Source organism: Cynocephalus volans, chromosome 6 (assembly GCF_027409185.1).
Source record: "Cynocephalus volans isolate mCynVol1 chromosome 6, mCynVol1.pri, whole genome shotgun sequence".
In the NCBI taxonomy this organism is placed as follows: domain Eukaryota; kingdom Metazoa; phylum Chordata; class Mammalia; order Dermoptera; family Cynocephalidae; genus Cynocephalus; species Cynocephalus volans.
In genome coordinates this window covers 79089510-79114985 of record NC_084465.1, presented here as the reverse complement: position 1 = coordinate 79114985, position 25476 = coordinate 79089510, and the positions used below count along the sequence as shown (strand labels likewise).

The window sequence follows — 25476 nt, the reverse complement described above, 5'->3', positions numbered from 1 at the left end:
AAGGAGTACTATCTAAAATACATAAACAACTCTCAAATCTCACTAAAAAAAAAAAAAAATCAATTCGAATGTAAGCAAAGGATATCAAGAGACATTTCACCAAAGAGAATGTGTAAATAGTAGATAAACACATGATAAGTGTTCAAAATCATTAGCTATTGGGGAAGTGCAAATTAAAACCACACAGATATCACTGCACACCTATCATAATGGCTGAAATTTAAGAAAATAGTGATAATACCAAATGATCACAAATATGTGGAGGAAATGGATCACTCACATACTGCTGGTGGGAATGTAGAATGATCCAGCCACTTTGGAAAACAAGTTTGACAGTTTGTTAAAAAACTAATGACGCAATTACCATATGACCCACCAATTGTACTTTTGAACATTTATTTTGGAAAGATGAAAACTTATGTTTATACAAGTATCTATGCATAAATATTCTCAAAAGTTTTACTTGTGATAACGTGAAACTGGAAACAGTACAAATGTCCATGAACAATGATTAAAATGATTAACAAGTAGAGATTGCATGTGAATCAACAATTATCTTAAAATAGAAAGGTTAGTGCAATTAAAAAATATAATGTCTCAGTAAGTTTTAAAGTGTATTGATATATGATATATGTTTATTAACTATTTATATAGGCCATAATACTGTGTGTGTGTGTGTGTGTGTGTGTGTGTGTGTGTGTGTGTGTGTGTGTATGTATTTTTTGGTGGCTGGCCAATCCTGGATCCCAAACCTTGACCTTGGTGTTATAACACCGCACTCTAACCAACTGAACTAATCAGCTAGCCACAGTGTATATTCTTAGTATATATTTTCTTACTTAATGTGGCAATGTTAGTGCTGCTTTCAAAATGGAAAATAGTATGGCTGAGAATGGAAGATCTGCTTACATGACTGGTGTTTAGAAAAGATAAAGCAACATATATTATGTGCTTTTATGCCACATACATTTTGTTGAAAATATTGTAAGTTACTTAAAGTATTTAGAATGAATGAATAATTGCAGAGATTTATACTTTGTGCCAGGCTTTTAAAGAGGCATCCCCAGAATATCCTATAACTCAGTCACATCTAGTTCACTGAATATAGTTTCTTTTGAGCAGTAAAAAAGTGTAACTGCATTTGAAATTTCCAGAAAAGAAAATTAATTCATTGCTGAGAAGCCTATTGGTTCAAAGGCTTGGGTCATAATCCCCTTTCATCTTAAAAGATAATTTCTGCTAAAAATGATATTTTGAAAGCTGTTCAGATACCTTGTTGGCAAAGAGTCTAAGACTGAGAAGAAGACGCATTAAACATTAAATGGGTTCTAGATCATTCCATCTTCTCTTGTCCAGTTGTCTTATGTTCGGAAAATGAAATTACTAAGTAATCATGTGGATAAATAATTACTTAAATTTATTACTTATGAAATTAAAGACTGAAAAAAAGAAAAGACTGATAATTTTGAAATTATGTATGACTTGGAAATTTTTAAATTGGGAAGGTACAGCCATTGAGTTGTGCTCTTGTCTTTTCTCCTTATTTTGCATTTCTTTGAGTAGGGTCTGTTTTGGTATGTGTTCAAAATAGAGTACTTGGGCAAGGTTGTCTTGTGCAATAATTAAGAGCACAGACTCTGGCGCAAGATTGCTCAAAATTAAACCTGAACCCTTGCTGGCTGTGTGACTTTGCATGTGTTACTAAACCTCTCTATGCCTCAGTTTCTTTATTTCTGAAATAAGGGATTAATTGAGACAATAAATGTAGTGCTAAAAATGGCATTACATTCTTGATGAATTTCTCTCTCTTTTCTGAGTGATTAGAAATGGTATTGCAATTTTACCACAGACAGTATCTTACCTTATTTAGACCACCAAGATTATGGTAGAATTAAATGATTTTTTTTCTGTTGTTGTTCAGTGCCTACCACACACCACTACTGGTGACAATACATAAAACAATCCCCACCTTTAATTGCTCTGGACAGGAGAAATTCTCAGAATATCAAAGAAGCATGAAGCTATTCATAGCAGTAGTGAGAGAAAGTATATTATATTTCATTTATAGATACCAAAATCAGACATTCAAATCAATTTTATACTACCCTGTTTTAAAATCATCAATGACTTCCTGTTGGCAAGAAAAAACACGAAGCGTGGACATCAAGGACTCCCACAGGCTGGCCCCAGCCTCCTCTCTCCTCTGAGCTCCACATCCTTGTTTCCTGCACTTTGAAAAAGTAAGTGCTTCCTGCACTTTCCACATGCTCTGTCTCAGTCCTCTCTGTTCACTCTGATCAACCTGCAGTTTCCCATTTCTCTTTGAGGCAAACTCCTCTCCATTTCTAAGTCCTGGCTCACATTTACCTTCCCTGGAAGCCCCTCTTAACAAAAGGCAGGCAGACCAAATGCATCTCTTCTCCTTTTCATACACTATGTGAATCTTCCCACTCTTAAAGCACCTTTTTTGGATTGACTTATTTTTTCAGTTCAATTTTTTTTCATAATTCAAAAATGTGAAAGTATGGAAAAGTACAAAGAAGAGAATAATGGGTGTTTATAGTTGTTTCCCCCCCGCCCTCTATTTCTCCTCACTATCCTTCTCCTCTCTCCAATGCTAAGGTCCACAAGGGTATGAATAATTTCTTGCTCATCTTTGTGTTCCCTCAGTGCCCTGCACAGTTACTGGCACTTAGGAAGCACTCAGTAAATATTTCATGTATTAAAGCATTTGCAAGAGATGGAATTGGTTTGAGATGTTCTTGGGATATAGTAACGAGATCAGCATCATTTACATATATGATGCACACCATGACACAATAGGAACATTTAAAAAATATAGAGTAAAAGCAAATTGGGAGGTACCTGGAAAGCAGGTAAAAAAGAGTGAATTGGGTTAAGATTATTGCCGTGATCTTAGCACAAGAAGCTGAACCTGGCCGAGGTGTTGTTTGCTACCTCAGAGGAAAATGACACAGAATGTGGTGAGAAATAGGGTATGGGGGATGAGAAAAGTCAAAAGAATTAAAACCCTTTAAAGCTTCTGAGCCTGAAAATGGGAAAATTATTGTGCCAAGGATAGATAGTTTGGAAAAGAAAGCTAATGTAGTTTTTGTGCAGAAGGATTTATCTCAAAACTTGTTGGCTTGTAGGGAATGACAAAGCTGCCTACTGGGAATTCCCAGTGGGCAGTTAGGTGAGTGTGACTGAGGAGACATCTGGCCTTACTCGGTTGCTGATTCTCAAAACGTTTTATAGGCTTGGGCCTATCTGGTCACCAGCTTTGAGAGTTTAGAATGAATTGCTTTGCAACAATAAATACATCGATCCAGTTTTTGGCTTAACCTGCACAGTGTTGGCTTAATATGGAGAGCTTCTGCCTGACTTATCCAGTAATACCAGACTCTCTGCTGGACTAGAGTCCTCCTTGGAGTTGCTGATGGTTTGACAGCAGCATAGTGACCTGATCTACCTTTATCAGCCTTATGATCTGATAGGCCGGGCATCTGTACTTCTCCCATACTCCTTCCTTGCTGCTGTGACAGAACACTTTGTCTGCTCAAAAACGTATAAGTACCTCCCTCAGCCTGTCATTTATTCAAGATACCTCATGGTCTTAACCTGTCTTTGTGGAATGACTTATGCTTCTTCTCCCATCTGTATTCCATACTCCAGGTACTCACTGCTTCCAGCACCCACTAATCAGTTCCTGACCCCAAGTGTTTGCTCTTATTTTTCCTGTTATCCAGAAAGCCCTCTTCTGCCATTGTAGAAGCTCTCTCTTTCATAAGTGTAATCTGTTTATGGAACTTTCCATAATTCCTATATCTTGTCTGTTTTTTTATTTGATTATCCAATTATCCATACATGTTTATTCTTTGATGTTTTTAGCTATTTTTTTAACATTTTTATTCCCATTTCTTGATGCTTCTCTCCCCCAACTCCTATCCACACTACTTTTATAAACTCCTGTCTTAGTCTGTTTTCTGTTACTATAACAGAACACCTGAGACTGGGTAATTTATAAAGGAAGGAGATTTATTTAGCTCATGATTCTGGAGGCTGGGAAGTCCAAGATCGGGCAGCTGCATCTGGTCAGCTTCTGGTAAAGGAATCCTGCTGAGTCATAACATGGTGGAGAAACAGAAAGGGAAGTGACAAGGGACAAGTAACAAGCACATGGGAAGAGACAAGGGACAAATGAGGCTGATCCACTTTATAACAACCCACTTTCTCTGGTGAGAAATAATCCAGTCTTCGAAGAACTAACCCAGTCTGCAGAGGAGGATGTTAATCCATCTTAACTGCCTAATCATCTCGTAAAGGCCCCACCTCCCAACATCATTACACTGGCAATTAAATTCTAACATGAGTTTTGGCAGGGACAAATCACATCCAAGCCATAGCAGCTCCTTAGTGAAGTTGCATGATATATTACTTACTGATTTGTTTCCTAGTGATTAACACAATAAGTTGCATTGTAAGTATTCAAAAAATATTACTTGAGTGAAATTCATATGGTAATTAACACCTTGAAAATGGTGAACTGCTTAAGATAAGAAATTATTTATAGACAAGATCAGAGTAAGCATGGCCCTTGGGGCATGACGCATTCTGAGAAGGAAGAGTAAGGGAGACAGAGATGAGCAAGCCCAGATAGTGCCTTGCTCTGGTTATTCAGGCGGTTGTGGGAGGGTTTCCTAGAACCCAGGTCAACTATGTCTTAGCTAGTGAACAACTTAATTTCATGTAAATCAGCTATAATTAATCATTTACAGAGTGAGACATTTCTGCTCCTCTTTTATAGCTGTGTTGGCAAGTGGGTGCCAGAGGAAGAGGGAATTCCCTGGGTAACTAGACTCCAACCTCTAACCTCTTTACTTCCTCTGAGTGATTAATTATGTTGCAAGGTTCTTAACAAAGGACCCTTGATTCAGATCCCAAGTGCTAAGGTATTAATGCTACAGCACTTTTGCTGCATCCTAGTTCAGTTAAATTTTTCTCAAAGCTGGTTCCTATTTCTGGCAGTAACTCTTCATTTCTGAAACTTTAGTTCCAGCCAAAATAAACTATTGTCTCAGGTCTGCATTTTTCCTGAAGCACCATGGCATTTTTATGGAATGTGGAGACAGTTTTATGTAAGAGTTTAATGGTAACAATAAAGGATCCAGATCCCCTTTTCTGGCCTGCTATCCTTTCCTCTATATCCCAGCAGTGATTACGTAGCTTTCCAAAAAGAGCCATCTTTCCAAATATAACCATTTATACACAGTGTGATGTAATTCTCACTTTCTTGTTGTTTTTTTTTTCCTTCATCCACAACAGCATAAAATTATTTTTTATGGGTAGTTGGTTACATTTTTAAAGAATAAAAGCAATCTCCTATATGGTTCAAACTTACATTTTTATTCAATTAAATAATGCTAATAAAGTTTTACATTTTAAGTAGCTGTGTTTTGTCTGTAAACACTTATTATTCATGCCGTTAATGATAATTCAGAGAAACAGATATTACATTAAATCATAAAGACTTTTTAAATACAAAAGAGACAAAGCTTGTCTATTCTTGGCTTTTTTCAATATGTATTAATTTAATTTTAAAAACCTCACTTGTTATTATGGATAGATTTGAGTGCTATGGGAATATCTCTAGCCTCACAGGATTAACATGTTAATATTTAGCATTTTAAGTCTAGATTATCTGACTTTAGTAAGTGGGTAAAGGAAATTCTTCTGACATTATTATGTTTCCATCATTTGAGTTTGTCTTAACAGTTCGGCAAAACATGGTTCGTAAATTGAGAAGTTTAAAAATAAAAAAGAGTTCTGAAGTCATTTTTTGTAAGAAGATGAACTAATGCAAACATGGTAATCCTAGAAAAAGTGATTGTTTTTTTTAAAGTTAATTAAATTTTAAAAGTCTTCGTGCTTTATTAAATGCTTATCTTTTAAAATGAGGAATTACGTTTAGCGATTTCACAAAAATTACAGTAATAAAACTTTTCGTGATTTGTTGTTGTTGTTGGCTATTACAAATACTTATAAAGTTTCAGTCCTATAGCATTGCCACTAGTATGTAGTAACTGTTCACAGAAGCTTTAGTTTCATGTCCCATAAAATTGAGCTTCCTGTCTTTACATTTTAGAACCTAGATCATGATCCCTGAGAATTTCTATGTTAATGCTTAAGATTGGTAAGGAAAGGAAATAGTGTAATATGAGAAGACAAAGAAATTGAACCATCAAAGTAGACTCTTGCATAATAAGCAGAATCTTAATGCTTGTTGAGCTTAGCTATAGAATTTACTGTGATGTATTTTTGAGCCATAGGTCTAGAGTGCCTTACTATTTAATGTGGAAAGCATGGGGACCTCCCTGAGATACCGTTATGGTGGGTTTGTGAGACAATCCTAGATTATTGGTAAGAATGAGCAATGAGAATATTTTCCATGCCGATTTTATGTATGTTTGCGTATCACAGATTTGTGCTAATTGCATCATGATGATTTTTCTTAACAAAACCTCAATATCTTAGAGCATGACATTTATCATAAAAGACCTTAGTTACGCTTATAAAAACTTTCTTCCTGTAGAACTATTGATATACCTAAATTAAGGAATTTTTAATATTCGAGTCTTGTTTGTGAATATTAGACCAAGTATAAGCTTTAGCTATGCTTGGTTTAACATAATAAAGGTTTTAACTGTATTTGTTTCTTGGTGTGTATGCCCATCTATATAAATGCACCAAATGTGTGGACACTACTGCATATAAACTGCATTTAATATGGAAAATATTTTGACATAAACATTTCAATACAGTCAATATGATACCATGAGGATAACAAGATATCAATAAATAGGAAACACTTATTAAAATTAATTACTACATTAGAGAGGAAGGATGAATACTGACTCACTAATTCATTCATCATTCCTTTATTCTCTGGATATTAGTTTATGTAAGTGTGATTTTTTTAGTAAAAAATACTGGTGCTCTTCCCAAATTTATGATTTAAATGTAATTATGAATTATAAAGCTTTCTCTCTTCATTATGAAAACCTTATCATGTTCCATAAAGTATTTTTTTAAATAAGACTTTATAGATAAGCACATGATAGAGCTCTGTTTATAAAATAAACATTTAAAATATAATGAATTAAATAACAGTATTTTCAGTAGCACAGATTTTCAATATCATGGGTTTTACTGGGTAATGACATACTTCATCAAACACAAGTTCAACCCTTTCTATGTTACAAGAGGGGGTCTCCTTCAGTTGAGAGACTATATGCCAGAGTGGAAAGAAGCAAGTGTGTGAGAAAGATGATAGTAGAAAACAAATGTCACTTCATCTGAGCAAAAATAATGCAAATAAATTGTGAAAATATATTTTCAAAGAGCTATAGAAGTCAGATAAAACATATTTATTTATAGAGCAGTTTATAAAGTTCTTTCAGGTATAGTGCCCCATTTGTCCATTTAAGAAATCTATAAGGCAGGCAATAAATTGACAGAAGAGTTGTTACAACTATTAGGTAAATGAGAGGTACCAGAACTGTGGTTTTTATGCCAAGTTTGTTGCCATTTTAATTTCCATAGCTATCATCACAAAAATTAGGGCTTTAGTGCTGAATAATTGCATTTATTATGTAGCTACTAACATGAAGCTTAATCGTAAAAACATTCCTTTTAATTTTGAATATTTCATAGTAAGTTCCCATTTCTGGATGATTTCCTTTGATCTTATCATTAAATACAAGCTATAAAATAGGAATTTTCCTTTAGTACTGCCACAAGTACATACACACAAGCACATTCTTCTAATGCGTGTGACACAAAAATATACACATTCGTCAGAATACAAGGTTTATTTATATTTCTGTGAAAATTTCCCTCCTGTTTACTATTTATAAACCAACTCTTTATAGAGTTCAGGTACTTTGTCTATATTACTTACATTTTCTAGTCCTTTTAAAATTGCATAATAGTCAAGAGACCAATTGAGAAATTTTTTTTTCTTTGTTAACAGTCCCCAAACAATTCCAGTACTCTGTCACCTGTAAAGGTGGTTTTACTAACCAATTCTTTTTTGTTTGTTTGTTTTAAATTGTAAGTTTCTTAAGCAATTTTAATGTAGAAATATTTTCAAGGGAAAATAATTCCTATATCCATCTTAAAAGAAAAATATTTTTGCAGTCACGGAAAATCTGGAGTTTTTTTCCACTGGCATGAGACCACGTCTATACTGTTAGATCCTAATATTTGGATATCAAATGGTGGTCTGTTTCTTCTGAATATATACAGTTTTCTATGCTTTAGGCTTGACATAGCTATTATTTCATTTAAAGGACAAAAACACTAGATGTTGTGATCATTGCTGGACATCCCAATCATCTATGATTAGCAATTGCTTACTACTTGTATATGATTAAAAAGAATTTTTTTTTTTACTTACGTATAGCAACTCATAGCATTTTCATTGCTCACAATGGTGTCAGTATAGCCTCCGTGATTTACTAATGCTGTTGAATTGATTGTCAGATCAGCACAGCAAGAAAAGTTATTAAAGAATCAGAAAAATATTGTCAGTTCTATAGATGAACTTTACTGCTTTCAATACTGTTGTGTAATCATTAAGATCACTCTTAACATTAGCTAATCATACTCTCTTAGCCTAATCTAATTTTCTTTCTTTCTTAGCAGGCTATCACTAAGGAGATTTTTATCCATCATTTTACAAATGCTCCTGAATACCAACATATAGTTTGTGAAATATTTTAATGTTACAATGGTGAGTGTGCTGGGGCCAGTAGTGGATCTAGGGAGCTGCTTGTTAAATTTTCAGGAAGTTTGAGAGCCAGTTGACATCATCTTAGCTTACTGGCTTGGAATCCCCTATGGTGAGTGTATTTACATCATAGAAAGCGGTAAATTCAGAACATTTCTCCCCCACCTCCCAGCACACAATTGTGTATAACTTACTCTAAATTATTAAAAAAAGATTCAAATATTGCAGGAGTGATTGATAATAAAAAATCTAGAAGTGTTTTATATATGTATCAAAACATTTGCATGAATTTGACTAAATGCATATGTGACCAATGATGACTAAATGAAACAAAATTTTTTCTACTCCAAATTCCAGTTATGTTTATTAGCTTGAACATATCTTTCCAGAGATTCTTTGCACAAACACTAGTTAAATATATATATATAAACAAAGTATTTTAAACGTGTAAACTATAAATACACATTCATACACACTTAGAAATTTACATATACTGTTGACTTCAAAAAGACAATGTCATTTAATTACACTCAGAAAAACAATTTATGCTTTAATTTAGACCTTACTTTTTAGCAGCAAAGCTATGAAAAGAAAATATGAAAGAAATAAAAGCATACAGACTTTCAAAACTCCTTTATTTTTTAAAAGCAAACATTCCTAACCCTTGCTGATTAGCCAAAGAAATTATGAATATAGCTAGGTCTTTTAAAATACAAATTAATGGAAAGAGCTGGAAAATAAAATTACCTTCTTTCTAAAATCAATTTCATTTTTTTAAAAAAACATATAAAGATGTATTTTACTAAATGCTAAGAGTGAAGTGACAAGTAAGTGATTCAAATAAAATTGAAAGACTAATAAATGTGACTTAGTACCATATTGCTTATGGTACATCAAGTTTAATGTTGCCTACAGAATTATGTGTGAATTCTATAGGCAGGGAATCTGATTTTCAAAAGACTTAGCAGGCTCAGCAGACCACACAGTTAATAAACAACAACAATGGATTTCCAACTCAAGTCCGTGGGCTTCAAAGCAGCTGCTATTTTCCCCAACCCATTTTTTCTCTTCTAAATATGTTAAAGTTGTAAATAAAAAAGCACAGCTTGCTTATACAGCTTTAATTAAAACTTTTAAAATTGTATACTATTATTAAGATATTTTTCTACTGATTGAAAATTATTGCAAGATAAGAACATGATATGCTATGTGTGTGTGTGTCTGTGTGTGTGTGAAAAAGAGAGAGAGAGTGTGTGTTTATGAGTTGGAAAATTACATTTTAGGAGTTAATCATGTATTGCTTTTGTGGGTGACGGTACAAGTGTTAAGTACAACAAAAATATTTAGGCTTCAAGTCCCTTTACCTCTACAGTGTAATGGAATATTGAATGCTATCTAATATCTAACCCTAAAAACACACTTAAAAAATGTCAAGAGTTACAGGCTGTGATCTATGACGTGAAAAAATTATCAAATTGTGAGTTGTGATGGAGTGCCTCAATTTGATAAACAACTACAACCCATGAATTGTCTGCAAGATCTGGATGAAAGCTCCCCATTTATGTAAACTTAACTCCATACCTTTATTTAACCCCACACTCCATATGTATACTATCTTTGTAGGGATTAGAAATAGCTATAGAAGATTTTTTATATCTAATCGCATATAAAATTATGTATAATTCTTAAAAATATTTTGGACTTCAGTGAAAATTACTTTTCTGGTATAATTCATTTTGCATACCATTCAGGTTGTTCACTTAAATATCATGAATGTACGGATAATGCTATGGTCTAAATGTGTTCCTCAAAATTCACATGTTTGAAATTTAATTCACAATGGAAGTGTTAAGAGGTGAAGCCTTTTGGAAGGTGTTAGGTCACAAGTGCTCCATCCTTATGAATAAATTAATGTCTCTATAAAAAGGGCTTTGGGGAATAAGTTCACTCTCTATTGCTCTTCCACCTTCTGCCATGTGAGGATGCAGCAGGAAAGTCCTCACCAGGTTCCAGCATCTTAATCTTGGACTTCCCAGCCTCCAGAACTGTGAGAAATAAATTACTGATTTTTATAACTGTATTTAAGTTTTAAAATTTCTATATTGAAAGTAATTGCATTTAAGACTTTCAAACAAGTGTTTTAGACACTCCCTATGTAGTTAGCAATTCTTAAGGCTTTAAGGAATCATGCATACTATATATGGGATTAAAGGAAAGCTTCATCGGTAGATGGTTAGAATCTATTATGTTCACAAATATACATATGTGTCTTTCTATAGCTATTTCCCATGACATGGAGTCATAGCGATGTTATTATAGATATTTCCCATAAATGTTCTAGCAATGACACAGGTTAAGAATTAAAAAAAAAAACATCAATTTTTAACACATAACTGCTATGATAGCACTTTCAATGCTACAGTTTACAATTATTTGTAGATTAATCTTAAGCAGCTTCTATCCCCAACTTGATTGTAAGGTCCTTTAGGACAGGTACTATGTCATACTGTTCTGTCGATTTCATAGCAGATTGCACAACAAACTATTTTTATATGTGTAACACACCAATCTTTCACCATAGAACATAGGTTATGTGTACATGGTTGTAAGACATATTATAGCAGTAATATGGTATGTAAATAACACTATTTTTGAGCCTCACAGTTCAACAATGCTGTCAGTTCCTAATACCCCTGTTTCCACAGACAAGCCAGTTCTGGACTTCACCATAATTCATACCCTCCTTTGTCCAAAAACTGAACACTAGAATCACCGTCTCTGTCCTCAACTTCTGGCTTCATCTCAAAGAACAGCATTTACATTCAAAACTAAAGCTTCATTGTTCCCTCCTCTTATTCGTAATCTTTTAGACCACTGCACCCATTCTGGCTTCACTAGTCTCTGTCACCAGCAACTTTTGCTTTCATATTGGGGTAAGTCAGCAATTCTTAATATTTTACCATCAAAAAATCCTTTTTGTTTATTATTTCCTGCCTCTACTCAGATCTCACATACTGGTTTTTCCCAAGTAAATTTCACTGAAGTTTTTCCCAACTCAACATATATATATATATATATTTAATGTTAAATATTAAATATTGTATATATAACATACAAATATTATATATATAAGTGGTAAGTAATAGTGATAATGATGAGAAAGAGGATAATGATAAGCATTGCATATTCTGGGAACAGTCAGCACTTCTTTGTCATTTTCATGTTATCATGCTCAAACATATTTACATCAGACTTTCTCTAATTTTCAGAAATTATTAAATTGCACAATAAATTGATTTAATTGTGGAGCACTGACTTTATTTTTATTTGAGTTTATTTTTTAGAAAGCAAATATTAGTCAATGTAAACAGAATTCTACATGTGGAAGATATTTAAGTAGTGTTCTATAAACATAACTTCTAAATTTTTAGACTTTACATAATTGAGAAAGTTCTATTACAAAAACAATCACAAATTGACTATTATGAAGATGAGTCACCCTGAGACTATTATCCTTCTTGCCAGTACAGCTGCAATAGAGGAATAGATCCTAAAGCATTTAACTTTACCAGCATCAGTCAAAAGGAAACTGCTGCTTGGTGCATGGTTCAGAACCCCAGTTTGCTTGGGATTTAAAACTTATTTTTATTTTATTACTTTTATGTATTATTTATTATTTTTATAATTTGTCTATTGTACTGTGAAACTAAGAAATAATAAATTTATAAATTATCCGCTATTAATCTTCCAATATGATTATTTCAGAAGTTAAAAAACACCTAAGTCATTTACTTCTCAAACCCCCTATGCGGAGAAAGTTCTAATGAGATAATATTTCCAAGTAAACGAATACTAACACAATACTTAACAGAGTGGTCTTATAAGTGTTTTTTAGTAAATATCTCATTGATTTCTTAAAAATCCATTTAAGACTGTTAATTATACATTTGTATGCTCTTAACATCTAGGCAGAATGTGACTCCTGCTTCCTAAATCAATGTACCTGTTTGCTAGGACTTTTTAAAGGAGAAAACACACACACACACACACACACACACACACACACAACACACTCTCACACTATCTGACTCCAATTTATTAGGTATGCCAGATTTGGTTACGTTTTATCGAATTTCTCAATAAAACTTTCAAAGGACACAGAAATTCATACATCAGTCCCACTGGGCCTCGTAAAGTGTCACCTCACCAGTTTCAGTGGAAAATTATCATTAAACCTTCAGCTTTGTACACTAGCCAAAAACAACATGAAGTTCCTTTCAGGGACTCATCCATTTTTCAATGTAGTATACAACTCTACTAGTCACTGTGTAAATTCTAAACTTCCTAGACTTTAGATGAGGTTTCATTTTAAGACCAAAATTTTCCTGTGCTTAAAGAAATACTTTCTAACTCTTGATTCTATCACATTTATAGCTTTAAATTACTGAGGCCTTAGACCACAGTCCTTTTAATATTGGCTAAAGCTTACAATAGATTATGGAGTGCTCACAATGTGCAGGCAACATGCTGAACAATTTACTTAATTTAATCCTCTTCGCTTTAATTCTGTGTTAAAGATGAGGAAAATGAAGATAATAGTGATTTAATTAGCACATAAGTGGCAGAGAGTATGCTTTTAACATCTGTGTATTTGGCATCTTGAGTAATCAAGATTCTATTTGAGTATTTTAGCTTTCACAGCCATATTTAGTATCACAATTAAATGGTTGTGTTTCTGAAATCCTCATTCTTATGAAAAGGCCATGCAATAGTTAAAGTATATTTAGGAAGTTCAGAAAATGTATTTATGTTGGTTTCTGTAATTGAATGATTAGTGAGGCTTAGAAACATTGTGTGACAATGTGTGACTCTATGTGACCTGTGATAGGCCCTTTAGCCACTCTGAGCCTTTTGTTCTCATTTATAAATAGAGCAGTTGGAAAAAGATGATTTGCAAAAATCTCTTCAATTTCTAAAATCTCTGCATATTAAATCAATATTTATTAATTAAATCAATATATTATTAATTAAATAATGTGTTTAAGAATATAATTGATTTATAATTAGCTCATATGTGCTTTTACACATTGTGGAAACATAATACTTCACTTTGAAATCTACTGACACTCTCACACCCCTCTACATGGAAGGCTTAGGTAAATAGCAAAGCATTTCTATGGTGATGCCATATGTACCAATTTGCTGTTCTTTGTGAAAAATTCTCTGAAGTTATTAGAGGAACTTATTTTGCAGTTTTATATGTAATTATATATATATGTGTGTGTATATATATATATATATATAATTTGCAGTAAATTAACATTGACAAAATCCCTTCTTGACCAATTTTATCTATAGGCAACCTAATCATTGGCTTGGAGGAGATAAGGCTTGACCATAGTATATAGGTGGCACTATCTACCCATAAGTCGTTCACACTAACTTCTGAATCGGGTTGGTCATTTTGTAAAGAGAGATGTATAACTTGTAGTTATTGATGTCTGTCCCAAATGTTATCTGTGTGTAGTGGTTCTCAACTGGGGGTAATTTGTCCTTTTAGGGTACATTGGCAATGTCTGGAGACATTTTCTTAATGTCACAACTAGAATAGGCTTGCCAGATTTAGCCAATGAAAATACAGATGCCAGTTAAATTTGAATTTCCATTCAATGGTCCATATTTTTTATAAGTATGTTCCATGCAATATTTGTGATATACTAAAATATTATCTGTTGTTGTTTATCTGAAGTTTAAATTGAATAGAGAGTCCTATATTTTATCTGGTTCGATCTGGCACACTAAAAGTGGGGATGGGGGTTGCTATGGGAATCTAGTGAGTAGAAGCCAGGGAGGTTACTAAACATCCTACAATGCCCAGGATAGCCTCCCACGCTGATACACCTTTATCTTGAATATGTTTATATTTCATTGAATACAAATGTAACAAGAATTATTCAGCTCAGAATGTCAATAGTGCTGAAGTTAAGACCTATGATTTGTATGCAATCTGTTCTTTCACTTGGTATAACATTTGATCTCTTGGGTTTTAAATTTTACAAGAGTGACACTGATTTGGTACATTTTTATGTGATCACATTTAGAGATATCATAGTAGATATAAAATGAAGATAATATTACTTGTCTCCATCTGCTGTTAATTATATGATAGATGTGTGAAAGTGCTTTGAAAAATCAATATAAAGCAATAGCGAGTTATGCTTTCCCTCTGGTTAAGCTGAAGGTCACTTAAATTCCTATAACAGAACAAGGCCCCTTAGTGTTATCTTTGAAGTTATAATCCATGGCCAGAGCATGAAAATCAAAGATCCAGCAGAGTTTCAGAATTAGTTGTTCAGCACTAAGAATACAAAGATGAATAAGGCAAAATTCATAATCTTAAATTACCAAGAGTCCAGAGTACAGAGGAGCAAAGCAGACATGAAGATAACTGAAAAGCTTAATAATTTATAAATTACTATGATAAAAATAAATTAATGTCACTATGCTGACTTGCCAAAAATGCTCAGAATCAGGGCATAAATGCAAGTCCTCACACTCTGAGAGATAGACTACTTCTTCCCGTAAAATAAAACCCTATAGAAGTTCTCCTGTTATATGCCCAAGGGATTTACCAAGATACTAGCAAAATTGGTATTGAATTTTCTGGTACTGAAAATCCGTATGGTGCCATAAAAGATGTTCAGTCCTTTTTGCCCTGTTGAGAGTTGTAAATTAGAAGTGTCACAATACTTCCAGTCGCTGCCAAGATACCTACTGTCCCTAATTTGTAAAAATAGTTTCTTTCCATCACCATCTCCCTAAAGATGCAGTAACACCAAGACATACAAGTTACACTCCAAGCCATCTGCTGACATAAGAACTGGATAGGAGGTGCTTGGAGGATGCATGTGGAGGTTTGAATCTTCTTCGTAACCTTGCCTAAAGCTTCTGCATGTATTAAAATGTAAGTGTGAATGCCAGTAATATCTTTATTTATCTCCAATGTCTGAGCAATAGTTGGTATCAATAATTTACATTCTAGTAAAGAGAAGAATGTAATGGCAGAATTTGGTAAGCATTGCAAGAAAGGAACAAAAAGAGTTTGATGGGAGCCCACAGGTGGGGTGCCCTCTTTAATATGATCAGGGAAAATGTACTGGAATGCTGTAGGTCAAAAAGTCTTCACTAGGGGTTTCTAGACCCACTGGAGCTGGAAATAATGACTGTTAAAGGAGTCCTTTGCTAGCAGGCACAGTCTAGGCACATGTGTCCTGCTTTCTTGGACAGATGGCAATGATCTTTCTGTAGTTTGTGTTTTCTCTCTGGAATATAGCAAGAGGCATAAAGTCAATTCTGGGCATCTGTAACTAGTTTCTAAGCCTAGAAATGTGTAGCAAGATTTACAAAGTTTACATATACCCAGAAAACATGTGCTGGTTTTGTGTTTGTGTTAAGTTGCTTTGAAGTTGGTAGTGAGAAGAATTAAATCTATGTCAAATTTGACTCAAGAAGATTGCATTATATACCTATTTTATGTGTCTCTGGCTTTTTATTTTTTAATAAAATACTTTGTTTTTATTGAACGTATTTGGAATTGTAAAGTATTACTCATGATATTAATTTCATCAACTTTTTAGTTCTTTGTGGATTTCACTTTGTATTTATGTCATGGAAGAAGAACCATTGGGTTGGCATCTTCTAACAGTCAGGAAGATTTACACAGTGGTAAATATTAGAAGAAGCAAGATACTGAAATTAAAACAAAATCAAGTGTTAAAGTCTTATTATTTAAAAATAAAGGGACTCCACTAAGAATAGGCTGTAAAGTAAAACTGAATTCATAGATTGATCAACACAAAATGTAGGGTATACAATGAGCTATTGACAAGGTACCTGTTTTAAATTGGCTAAAATTCCTATACCTGCCATCGTCTCAAAATTATAGAGGAGACAGGAGGAAGAAAAAAAGAAAGACATTGTACATACTTGCCAGTTTATTCCAGGAATGCAATGTAATGCCAAGGAAGGAAAGATCATTACCTACTCTGGGGAAATATCTACATCTAAGGTGTGGATGACTTTGGAGAACTGGGTATTTTATTTTTATAAAAATTCTGAGCTATTTGTTTTCAAATTTTTATAGCCATATTCATGCTAAGTTATTAAATGTATGCCACTTTACTGTGCTATTTTCTGGTTTCTCTCTCTCCTTTCTCTCTTCCCTCTCTTCCCACACATAAGGGTATTTGAACTTGGTTTAATTCACTCTTTTCTTTCTGGAAAACTTTTACAGCCCAAGATAAATTTATTGTAAGATATTTCTGGAAATCAGACTTTTCTTTTATTCTAAAGTGCAATGTAAAAGTGTATAGATTTTATAAAGCATCTCAAGTCTTCACACTTTTCCCCTTTTATGTCATACTTTGTATAGCATAATTTGCATTATATGTTAGCAATTATAATATTTTCTTATGTAAGCAGCTATTGCTAAATAACAACACAATCATGTATATTAAATTTTGATTAATCTCATTTTAAGAATTAGTTGTATAAAAACAAACCTATAAAACATATTGGGAAAAAGTCAAGTGTGTAAATAAAATTGAAAGACTGTTACAGAAAACCTTTAGCTATGGACAATTAATCTTTCAATATACCCACCAAGTAAAAACTTAAATGCTCTTTAACATATATAAGTAGGATTTCCTGTATAAATTATCTGCTTATGACTTATAATCGGCTACACAAATATAATAAAAACAAATCAATCTTCAGTTTTACTAAATTGGGATTTATCTACTTCATTTTATCTCTAAGAACATATTAGCAAATCTCATGAATAATGAAGGAGGTGGTGAGCGGGGAGGCCAGATGCCACAAGAGTACATCTACCAATTGACAGTCACTGGTCCAGTGGGTAGAATGATTTTTGTATTTCGAAGATGATAATTACCATTAAAAATCTATGGAGATTCCTTTTTAATTTGGTATGTGAAATTTAGGTTTGCTTGGTAAAAGAAACTATTATCGTAGCTATACTTTTTTTTCAAATCAAAGTCATGAGAAATAGTGGGTGTTTTCAATGCTATTCTATTCTAGAAATCCTATTTTTTTCCACTTTACACAACTCAGTGTATAATAGACACATTCATGAGTAATAGTAGCTCACTCTGTGGTTCTCAAATATGGAGAGTGAATTGGTGAGAGGATTTTAAGAACCTCTGGGGAAGATTGATTACATTGACAAAAAAATAAATAAATAAAAATGGAGAGGCTGAAATGTCCACTCATTAAGAAGCTAGAGTAGTAGCAAGTTGGATAAATGCCCATCAGGAAGGAAATTTCTAGTTTAAATGTGAAAATGACTAGCATGAATAGGATTATTCTACAAATTTTCCTGCCTCCGTCCATGATCTCTATGCCTATGTAAAGATGATTATTAGCTTTCTGTACCTACGAACTCGTGCAGCTTTGGCCATAAATAACAGACTATCTCATTTTGAATAGCTTACAAAACATTGATACCAGAAGTTGTGAAGGACTAAAATACGCTGAGATTTAGTATTCATAATTTCTTCAGCATATGAAATAAGAATTCATTTCAACAAAAGCTATATAGATGTTCTATTACATTTTGATAGTTTACAGACATAGGTAAATTATGCTCTTCATTTAAACAAGTTAATAAGTTTGTGCATAGTAGCCAAAAATATATTTAATCATACTTTATTATTTCTCTTTGGCTAAAGAGTAATCTCTACCACTACTGAGCAGACCAAGCCCTCAAATTACTTGCCTTCAATAAAACATTATTATCTTTTGGCATCCTCTTGCACTAGGGGAAATAAAAAGTCACATGTGGAGAAGTTCTGTACGTTAGACAGAATTGATCCTTGGAGGGCAATTTTTATCCTCCACGGAAGTAATGCAGACTTCTTCCATTAGCATAGTCCCAGGGAGCAAAAGGTTAGGGAACTGGAACTGCCAACTGTACCTGAAAACATAAGTCAACATTTTCTAGAAGCGCTGAGAGAGTATGAGGGTCCACCCACAGGTGCATTAAAGTATCTGAGACGAAAAACAACAATTGCAATATTTTACTTTGGAATATACTGTACAGATGGTGACGTTTTGTTTGTGGTTATAGGGAAGAAAAGAAGGCAGTTTCCAGATTACCCCCTCAACACCTACCATTTGCCATAGGGTATGGGAGGGTGAAGAAAACGGAGGGAATTTTGCTTCAGTTGAAACAGCTGGGAAACAGATGGAAGCTGATGTGAAATTTGCCAAAAGCCTTGTCCAAAGTTCCCACCCATTTTCCACTGAAGAGTAGCTAGTCAGGTGATAGTAGCAGAGGCTTTACGGTCAGCAAGTGTTGGATTTTGGAAACTGTAAAAAGAAAGTTAAAATTTTTTAAAATCCAAGATTAGAGGAAGTGCAAGTCTAGAAATGCAATTACAAGGAGTATGTTTTTAATTAGGCAGAGTGGGAGCATTGTGAATGAAAACCACAACAGAATCATATTTATTTACAAGGATAGAAGTTATTGCTGCATTACTATCTCCACTACATTGACATTCTCTCTCACAGGTGATGACGTTAAGAAGCGCACACCCACTCTTTGTAGTACAATTTAATGTGGTTTAATTACAGTTTAATGGTTTCTTCTGTGATTATTGTAAATGTCAAGTGTGCACAGCTCACTTCATTTTATTCACTGGATTTTACTTCATGAGCAATTTTGGTTTGGAATTCAGGCATTCAGTAAATTGTTTTTGGATTTGAATGTTGACTTACAGCCAGATTTTTGTTTAAACCTAGTCACTGGTTGTACAAACTTCCTGTTGTATATTTCCAGTTACAATGGGCGTGTATACAGATTCAGTACATATATGACCATCCTTCTAAGCCTTGGCCAATGTTTTGTGTGTTTGTTTGTATGTATATGTGGTATTTATGAATTACTTTTGAACATCGCAAAAGTTAAAGATCAGTTTCAAAGAAACAAAGATAAATACAAGTTAATAGGCTTTTCTCAATGTGAATTTGTTCATTCATGCTTACATAAGGGAATGTACTAACCATGAATCATTCAAATTGAGTTGCTCATGCAAAAAAATGCACTGGCTTTGCTGTCGGTTTCTAGAGCTGCTTGACTGAAGGAGAAAGAGCATTGTCCCCATGTAAAGACTAATCAGCCACAGATTTCAGCAGAGTGTGGCTCCAAATTGGCAAAAATTCTTTTGATTCACGAGAACATGGATACTTGTGAGAGGGACTTGTTATCTGAATATTCCGTGCTGTGATTAAATTTACAGTGTGCCAGAACAGCCCAGTGAAAAGTTAAAAAAAAAAAAAAAAGTCAGTCATTTGGAAGATTTACTCGCACAATGCAGAAATAGCTAAATGCTCCAAAGATGTGGATGCTAGCAAATCTTCAGCTAAAAAAAAAAGTAGATGATGAACTGCAGTTTTCAGTTAGATCCAGGTAAGTTGGCATTGGGTAAATATGGCCTACCTGAGAACTCACACATCATCTATTATGTAACTCACCTGGTCCCAGTGGCTTTCTATAAAGCACAGGCAACTTGTGCATCACATATCACAAACCACTTTTATGCTGGATAAAGCCCCACCTGCACTGCCAAAGTGGGGAGCCAGTCAGCACATGGGTAAGTGACAAGCCAAGAAGTGTAGTCATTGAATGATGGATTTTAGTTGGTGCCAGCACACCAGTCAGTAAAACATACTGTGTGATCCATCAGAGGAAAAGTAATGGCTGCTGCTGCTGCTGCTGCTGCTAGATCTAAAAACGTTTACATCTGTCCAGCCCAGATTCTGGTAAGAGTCAGAACAAAAGTGTTTACATTAGAGTGCCTTGTCTAGTGGATTTCCATTCTGCAGGGACCTCTTTACTTGCTAGACTTCCCCAAGGCAGATAAAAAGAAAAAGCACACTAAAAAAATCATTTTTTGGACTTATTAATATAATTAAGCATCACTGGATGAAAAAATAAATAAATGTAGTATAAAAGATTCTTTATAAGCCATACCATATTACATGTATCAATTAAATAAAACAATTAAAATGTCACTCTGCAACCTTTGGCTAACCATTATTTTTTCTACATCACTTTTCTTATTCGGGCTCATAGAAGAGTTATTTGTACATCCACCTGATAAAGATATACACACTGCTTATATGTCCATATTCAAAAATAATTAGGAGATGGAAATAATTTTTGGGAAAGCACAAACATGCTGCTTTATTCCGAATATGTTGATATTTTACTGAGGATAAGTTTGACTGAATTACTAGAGCTGGATATGATTAGCTTTACTTGGTGTATGTCGATTTTTTCCCCTTATAGACATACATTGTTTTTCAGTATATTAAAAATGTCTTTTAACCTATATCTCAGGGATATTATGAGGATAAATGAAATACTACATGTTCATTATGTCTTGAACCCTTAAGAAGAAAGGAATGATATGCTCTAAATTATTGTTGTTATTTCTACATGACACTATAAGATTTGGTGTTTGTGGATAGCTGATTTTAGGTGTTGTGCATCTTATGTTTAACTCACATAAAATGAAAACGTATTTTAAAACTCCATTCATATTTTAAGTCATACGAACACATTATTATTTATAGACTTTAGGTTAGACTAATTATGACAACATAAAAGGAGAGCATTCTTTTGCCCTCAAAGAGATTGTATTTAAATAGATATAAAAAAAGCCAATAAGTAAGTACATACTTTTACATATGCTCAGTCTGAGCTGTTATGGTCCAGTTGCTAAAAATTTGGATTGCTCAAATATTCATATATAGAGTTGCCACTTTCTTTAGGATTAGTCTATTCAATCACACTTAGATCTCAAGTATATGTACTATACAACTTATGAGAAAAAATTTCATACCTAAAATTTTTCTCTAGAGAGGATTTGGTTTATCTTATTATTATAATACCCTTTTACGAGCAGTTAACATTTTGTTCTTGTTTGTAAGAAGAAAATTTGACACCTCCCCAATCAGGCTGTGAGTTTATTTGAAGGCAAATTGAAAAAAGAAAGAAATGTATGAGGGGTCTTCAAAAAGTTCCTGGCAAGTTTCGTATTATCTTCCTATTCAGTTTTTGCACGAACTTTTTGAAGTGCACTAGTATCGTACCCTGTTGAGCTGAAATTATTCTTACCGTCCTCAGTCTCTGTCCCATGTTTAGCACAGTACCTGGAACGGCTTCTCAATAACCATGAATGATATGATTACATGTATTTGAATGGATAAGTTAATACTAATCCTCTTACTTATTTACTTACTTATTATTTTTCAGACTCCCAGGAAGGAAATTACAAGTCAGAAGTCAATAGCAAACCCAGGAAGGAAAGAACAGCTTTTACCAAAGAGCAAATCAGAGAACTTGAAGCAGAATTTGCTCATCATAATTATCTGACCAGACTGAGGCGATACGAGATCGCAGTGAATCTAGATCTCACTGAGAGACAGGTAAAGCTGGGCGTTGTCATTATATGATCTTTTTAATTGCTTTGGATCAATAAGTTCTTTTGCCATTTTTGAAATATCTAGATCTGTGTCTCTTAAACACCAACTGGAAGATAGATGCACTATTCCATGGTGAAGTTTTTGCCCAGCAAAATGACAAAATTAAGGGTAATACAGTGATGTTTTAAAGAAAACCATACCTATTGAGTATAAAAAAGAATCCTTTATTCTACAATTATAACCTTGCTGTATTTTTTGTTTTAAAATTTTATATATACATATAATATATATTTTATATATAATGACAGCATATGGTGATGAATTTTGTATGCTTATATTTTAAATCTCTTTATTTGGCATAATAGAAAATTGGCAACCCCAGATTAGTTATTGCCCAGGATAGAGTATGTTATGTTGCAGTAACATGTTAACCTTCAAACCTCAATGACATAACACAAAAAATGTACATTATTTGCTCACTCTCCATACTAACTCTACAAATACAGCATTCCAAATGATTAATCACAGACCCAGTCTGACTCTCTGGCATCTGGACATGTGGTGCCCTTGGTCACCACAGGAGGTAAGACAGAGCTGGAAATTCATGTATTGACCTTTAAATGTTTTCACCTGGAAATGACCCATGTCACTTCCATTTACCCTCTAATGTCTAGAAATAGTCAAATGGTGCAGATTAGGTGAAAGAAGACTGGGAAATGATGGGAAGCAAGGTCACATAGATTGTTTGTAAGCATTTGCTATGCCATTACCCAAAATATTTTTGAAATTGTATTGGTCTTGATAATTCAAAATTCTGGTACCCACTCAGAGAACACTTTGGAATTATTAATGACCTTTGGGCCTCAATAAGTCCTAAATAATATTTTTAAATTAATTACTTTTAAATTACTTGGATTTTATATGGATGACAAACGATTTGCTCCAATAATGCTCCAAGAACACTCCTTGTATAGATTCTGATTTGCTCTGGGAGAATCTAGCCTACTGATGGTTAACAGTTGCTAATCTTTAGAAAAACATTCCTGAGAGGCAAATGCAAACATCTCTATGGACAATGCAGTTATGATTGGCCCTCTTAGGGCTAGAGTCTCATTTCCTCTTTCAATGTATGTACCTCCCGGGGGATCTCCTTGGAACCAAGGAAATATCAACAGGGTGTGGACAAATGAATACATATCTTAGGAGAGCAAGTTATTTTATCCAATTTCTTAAATCGTCTGCTTTCCTTCTGTTATTTTTTACATTTCAGCTTTGGTAGGTTATTTCTGGGAAGAACAAATATACAGAAGAACACTTTTATGTTGTTTCATTTATTGGCAGTTTATGTTTTATTAAATATTATGACTAGTACCTAAGTTATGGAGCACGTTTTCCCTCTTTTGAACCTCACATACAAAGTTACCTCTATGAGTGTGCAACATGTGTTATGCTGGAAATAAGGATACAAAATCTATACCATCGGACATCTGTTTTATTTTTATTTATTTATTTTTAATGGGAAACAGGAAAATAAAGAGAGAGAAGGAAAATTACATGTAAATGTCCTTAGATAGAGATGGTGTGCTGCAGGAAATGCAATCACTTTTTATATAATACCTGAAAGAAATAAGAAACTAGGATTTACTTCCAATCTATAGAAATTGTGGATATAGTACTATGCTCTCAGCCAAGAGCAAGATCAAGATTCTGTACTTGCTACTCTGGGCTGGTCTATGGTTATGTCATTACATAGTCATAGAGAGGATGTTTCACTTTTGTCTAAGATTTCTTTTTAGAAGCAATTCTGTTTGGGGATTGTGAAATTATTTTCAATATTTCTTCTTTCTTCCTAACTGACTTGACATACTTAAAAAAGAATTATAGGGAAAAAATATACACACACACACGTATACAAAATTTAATTTTTTTAAATGCTTATTTTCAGTTTTGTATCAGCTTTTGCTGTGTAACAAACCACTCCAAATCTTAGTTGCTTCAAACACTAGCCATCATTTTATTTGCTCACAATTTTAAGGATCAGAGCTTTGGACTGGGTTTAGTTGCAAAGTTCCACTGCTGGCTTTTCCTAGGTCCCTCATGGAACTGCAGTCAGCTGGTGCATTGATTAAGAGTTGGTTGGGCTTCAGTGGGGACAACCCGTCTCTGTTGCATGTGGTTTCATGTTCTAATTCTTCAAATGGTGGTAGAAGCATTCCCAGGAACTTTGAGAGAAAAAGCTCCAACATGCAAGGGCTTTTGAAGTCTCTGCTTACATCATATTTACTAATAATATCTCATTGTCTAAAGGAAGTCATATGAGCCAGTTCAGTGCCAGTGTGGGAGGGTACTAACTCATTAGAAGTCATTCCTGAGATGATCTAACCACAGCCTTATAGGATAAAAAATAGCAAAAAAACCACTTGAGAGATAATCAGGTTTCCAAAGAATTGAAAATTCGACATTATGCAGATTTTTAAAATTCCGTAAGTCTTTATTTGCAGTTTTGCAAGTTAGTATCAAAGGGAGATGTATGCACATGGATCTAAATTTCTAATCAAAACTAAGTCTTTACAGGCCACTGTGTGTCAGTCAGAAAAAATGGAATTGTTATGAAAACAATCTGAATAAAAGTCTAAAATTTGCTACTTGTAATTGTGCATTCTTAGGCTTGTAACAGTCTCTGTAAGGCATAAAGTAGAAATTAAAACTACTTGCTCTTTTTTCTTCTCATATTTATAGGTGATGGATATGAAAGACATTTTAGCATAAACTATAAAACACAATTATAACCCACAGGGGAAAAAAATCTTTGCTATGCAAGGCATATTGAAATAATATTTTTTTGTAACAAATATTACTTGAGCTAGGTGCTGTAAATAAAATCTTGTGAAATACTTTCACTTTATTTTCTGGAGGCTGGGCTTTTAAAGTTATAGACATAAAGTTATAAATTAAACCCTTTTTAATTCATCTTTAAATTTGGATGCTGCTGCTTTAGTCTGTTGGGGCTGCTATAACAAAATACCACAGACTGGGTGGCTTATAAACAACAGACATTTATTTTTCACAGTTCTGTGGATGGGACATTCAAGATCAAGGCACTGGCAGATTCAGTGTCTGGTGAGAGCTTGCTTCCTTACAGACAGCCATATTTTCACTGTAAGCTTACATGGCTG

The 25476-nt window shown here is 33.8% G+C and overlaps 1 protein-coding gene across 1 annotated transcript in view; it reads left to right on the top strand.

The window, feature by feature from the left end:
• Positions 1-25476, top strand: part of MEOX2 (mesenchyme homeobox 2) — a 65985-nt gene that overhangs the window by 28659 nt on the left and 11850 nt on the right. The window contains exon 2 of the mRNA XM_063100891.1: positions 22131-22303. Coding sequence (XP_062956961.1) covers positions 22131-22303 — 173 coding nt within the window. The remainder of the gene's footprint in view (positions 1-22130; positions 22304-25476) is intronic.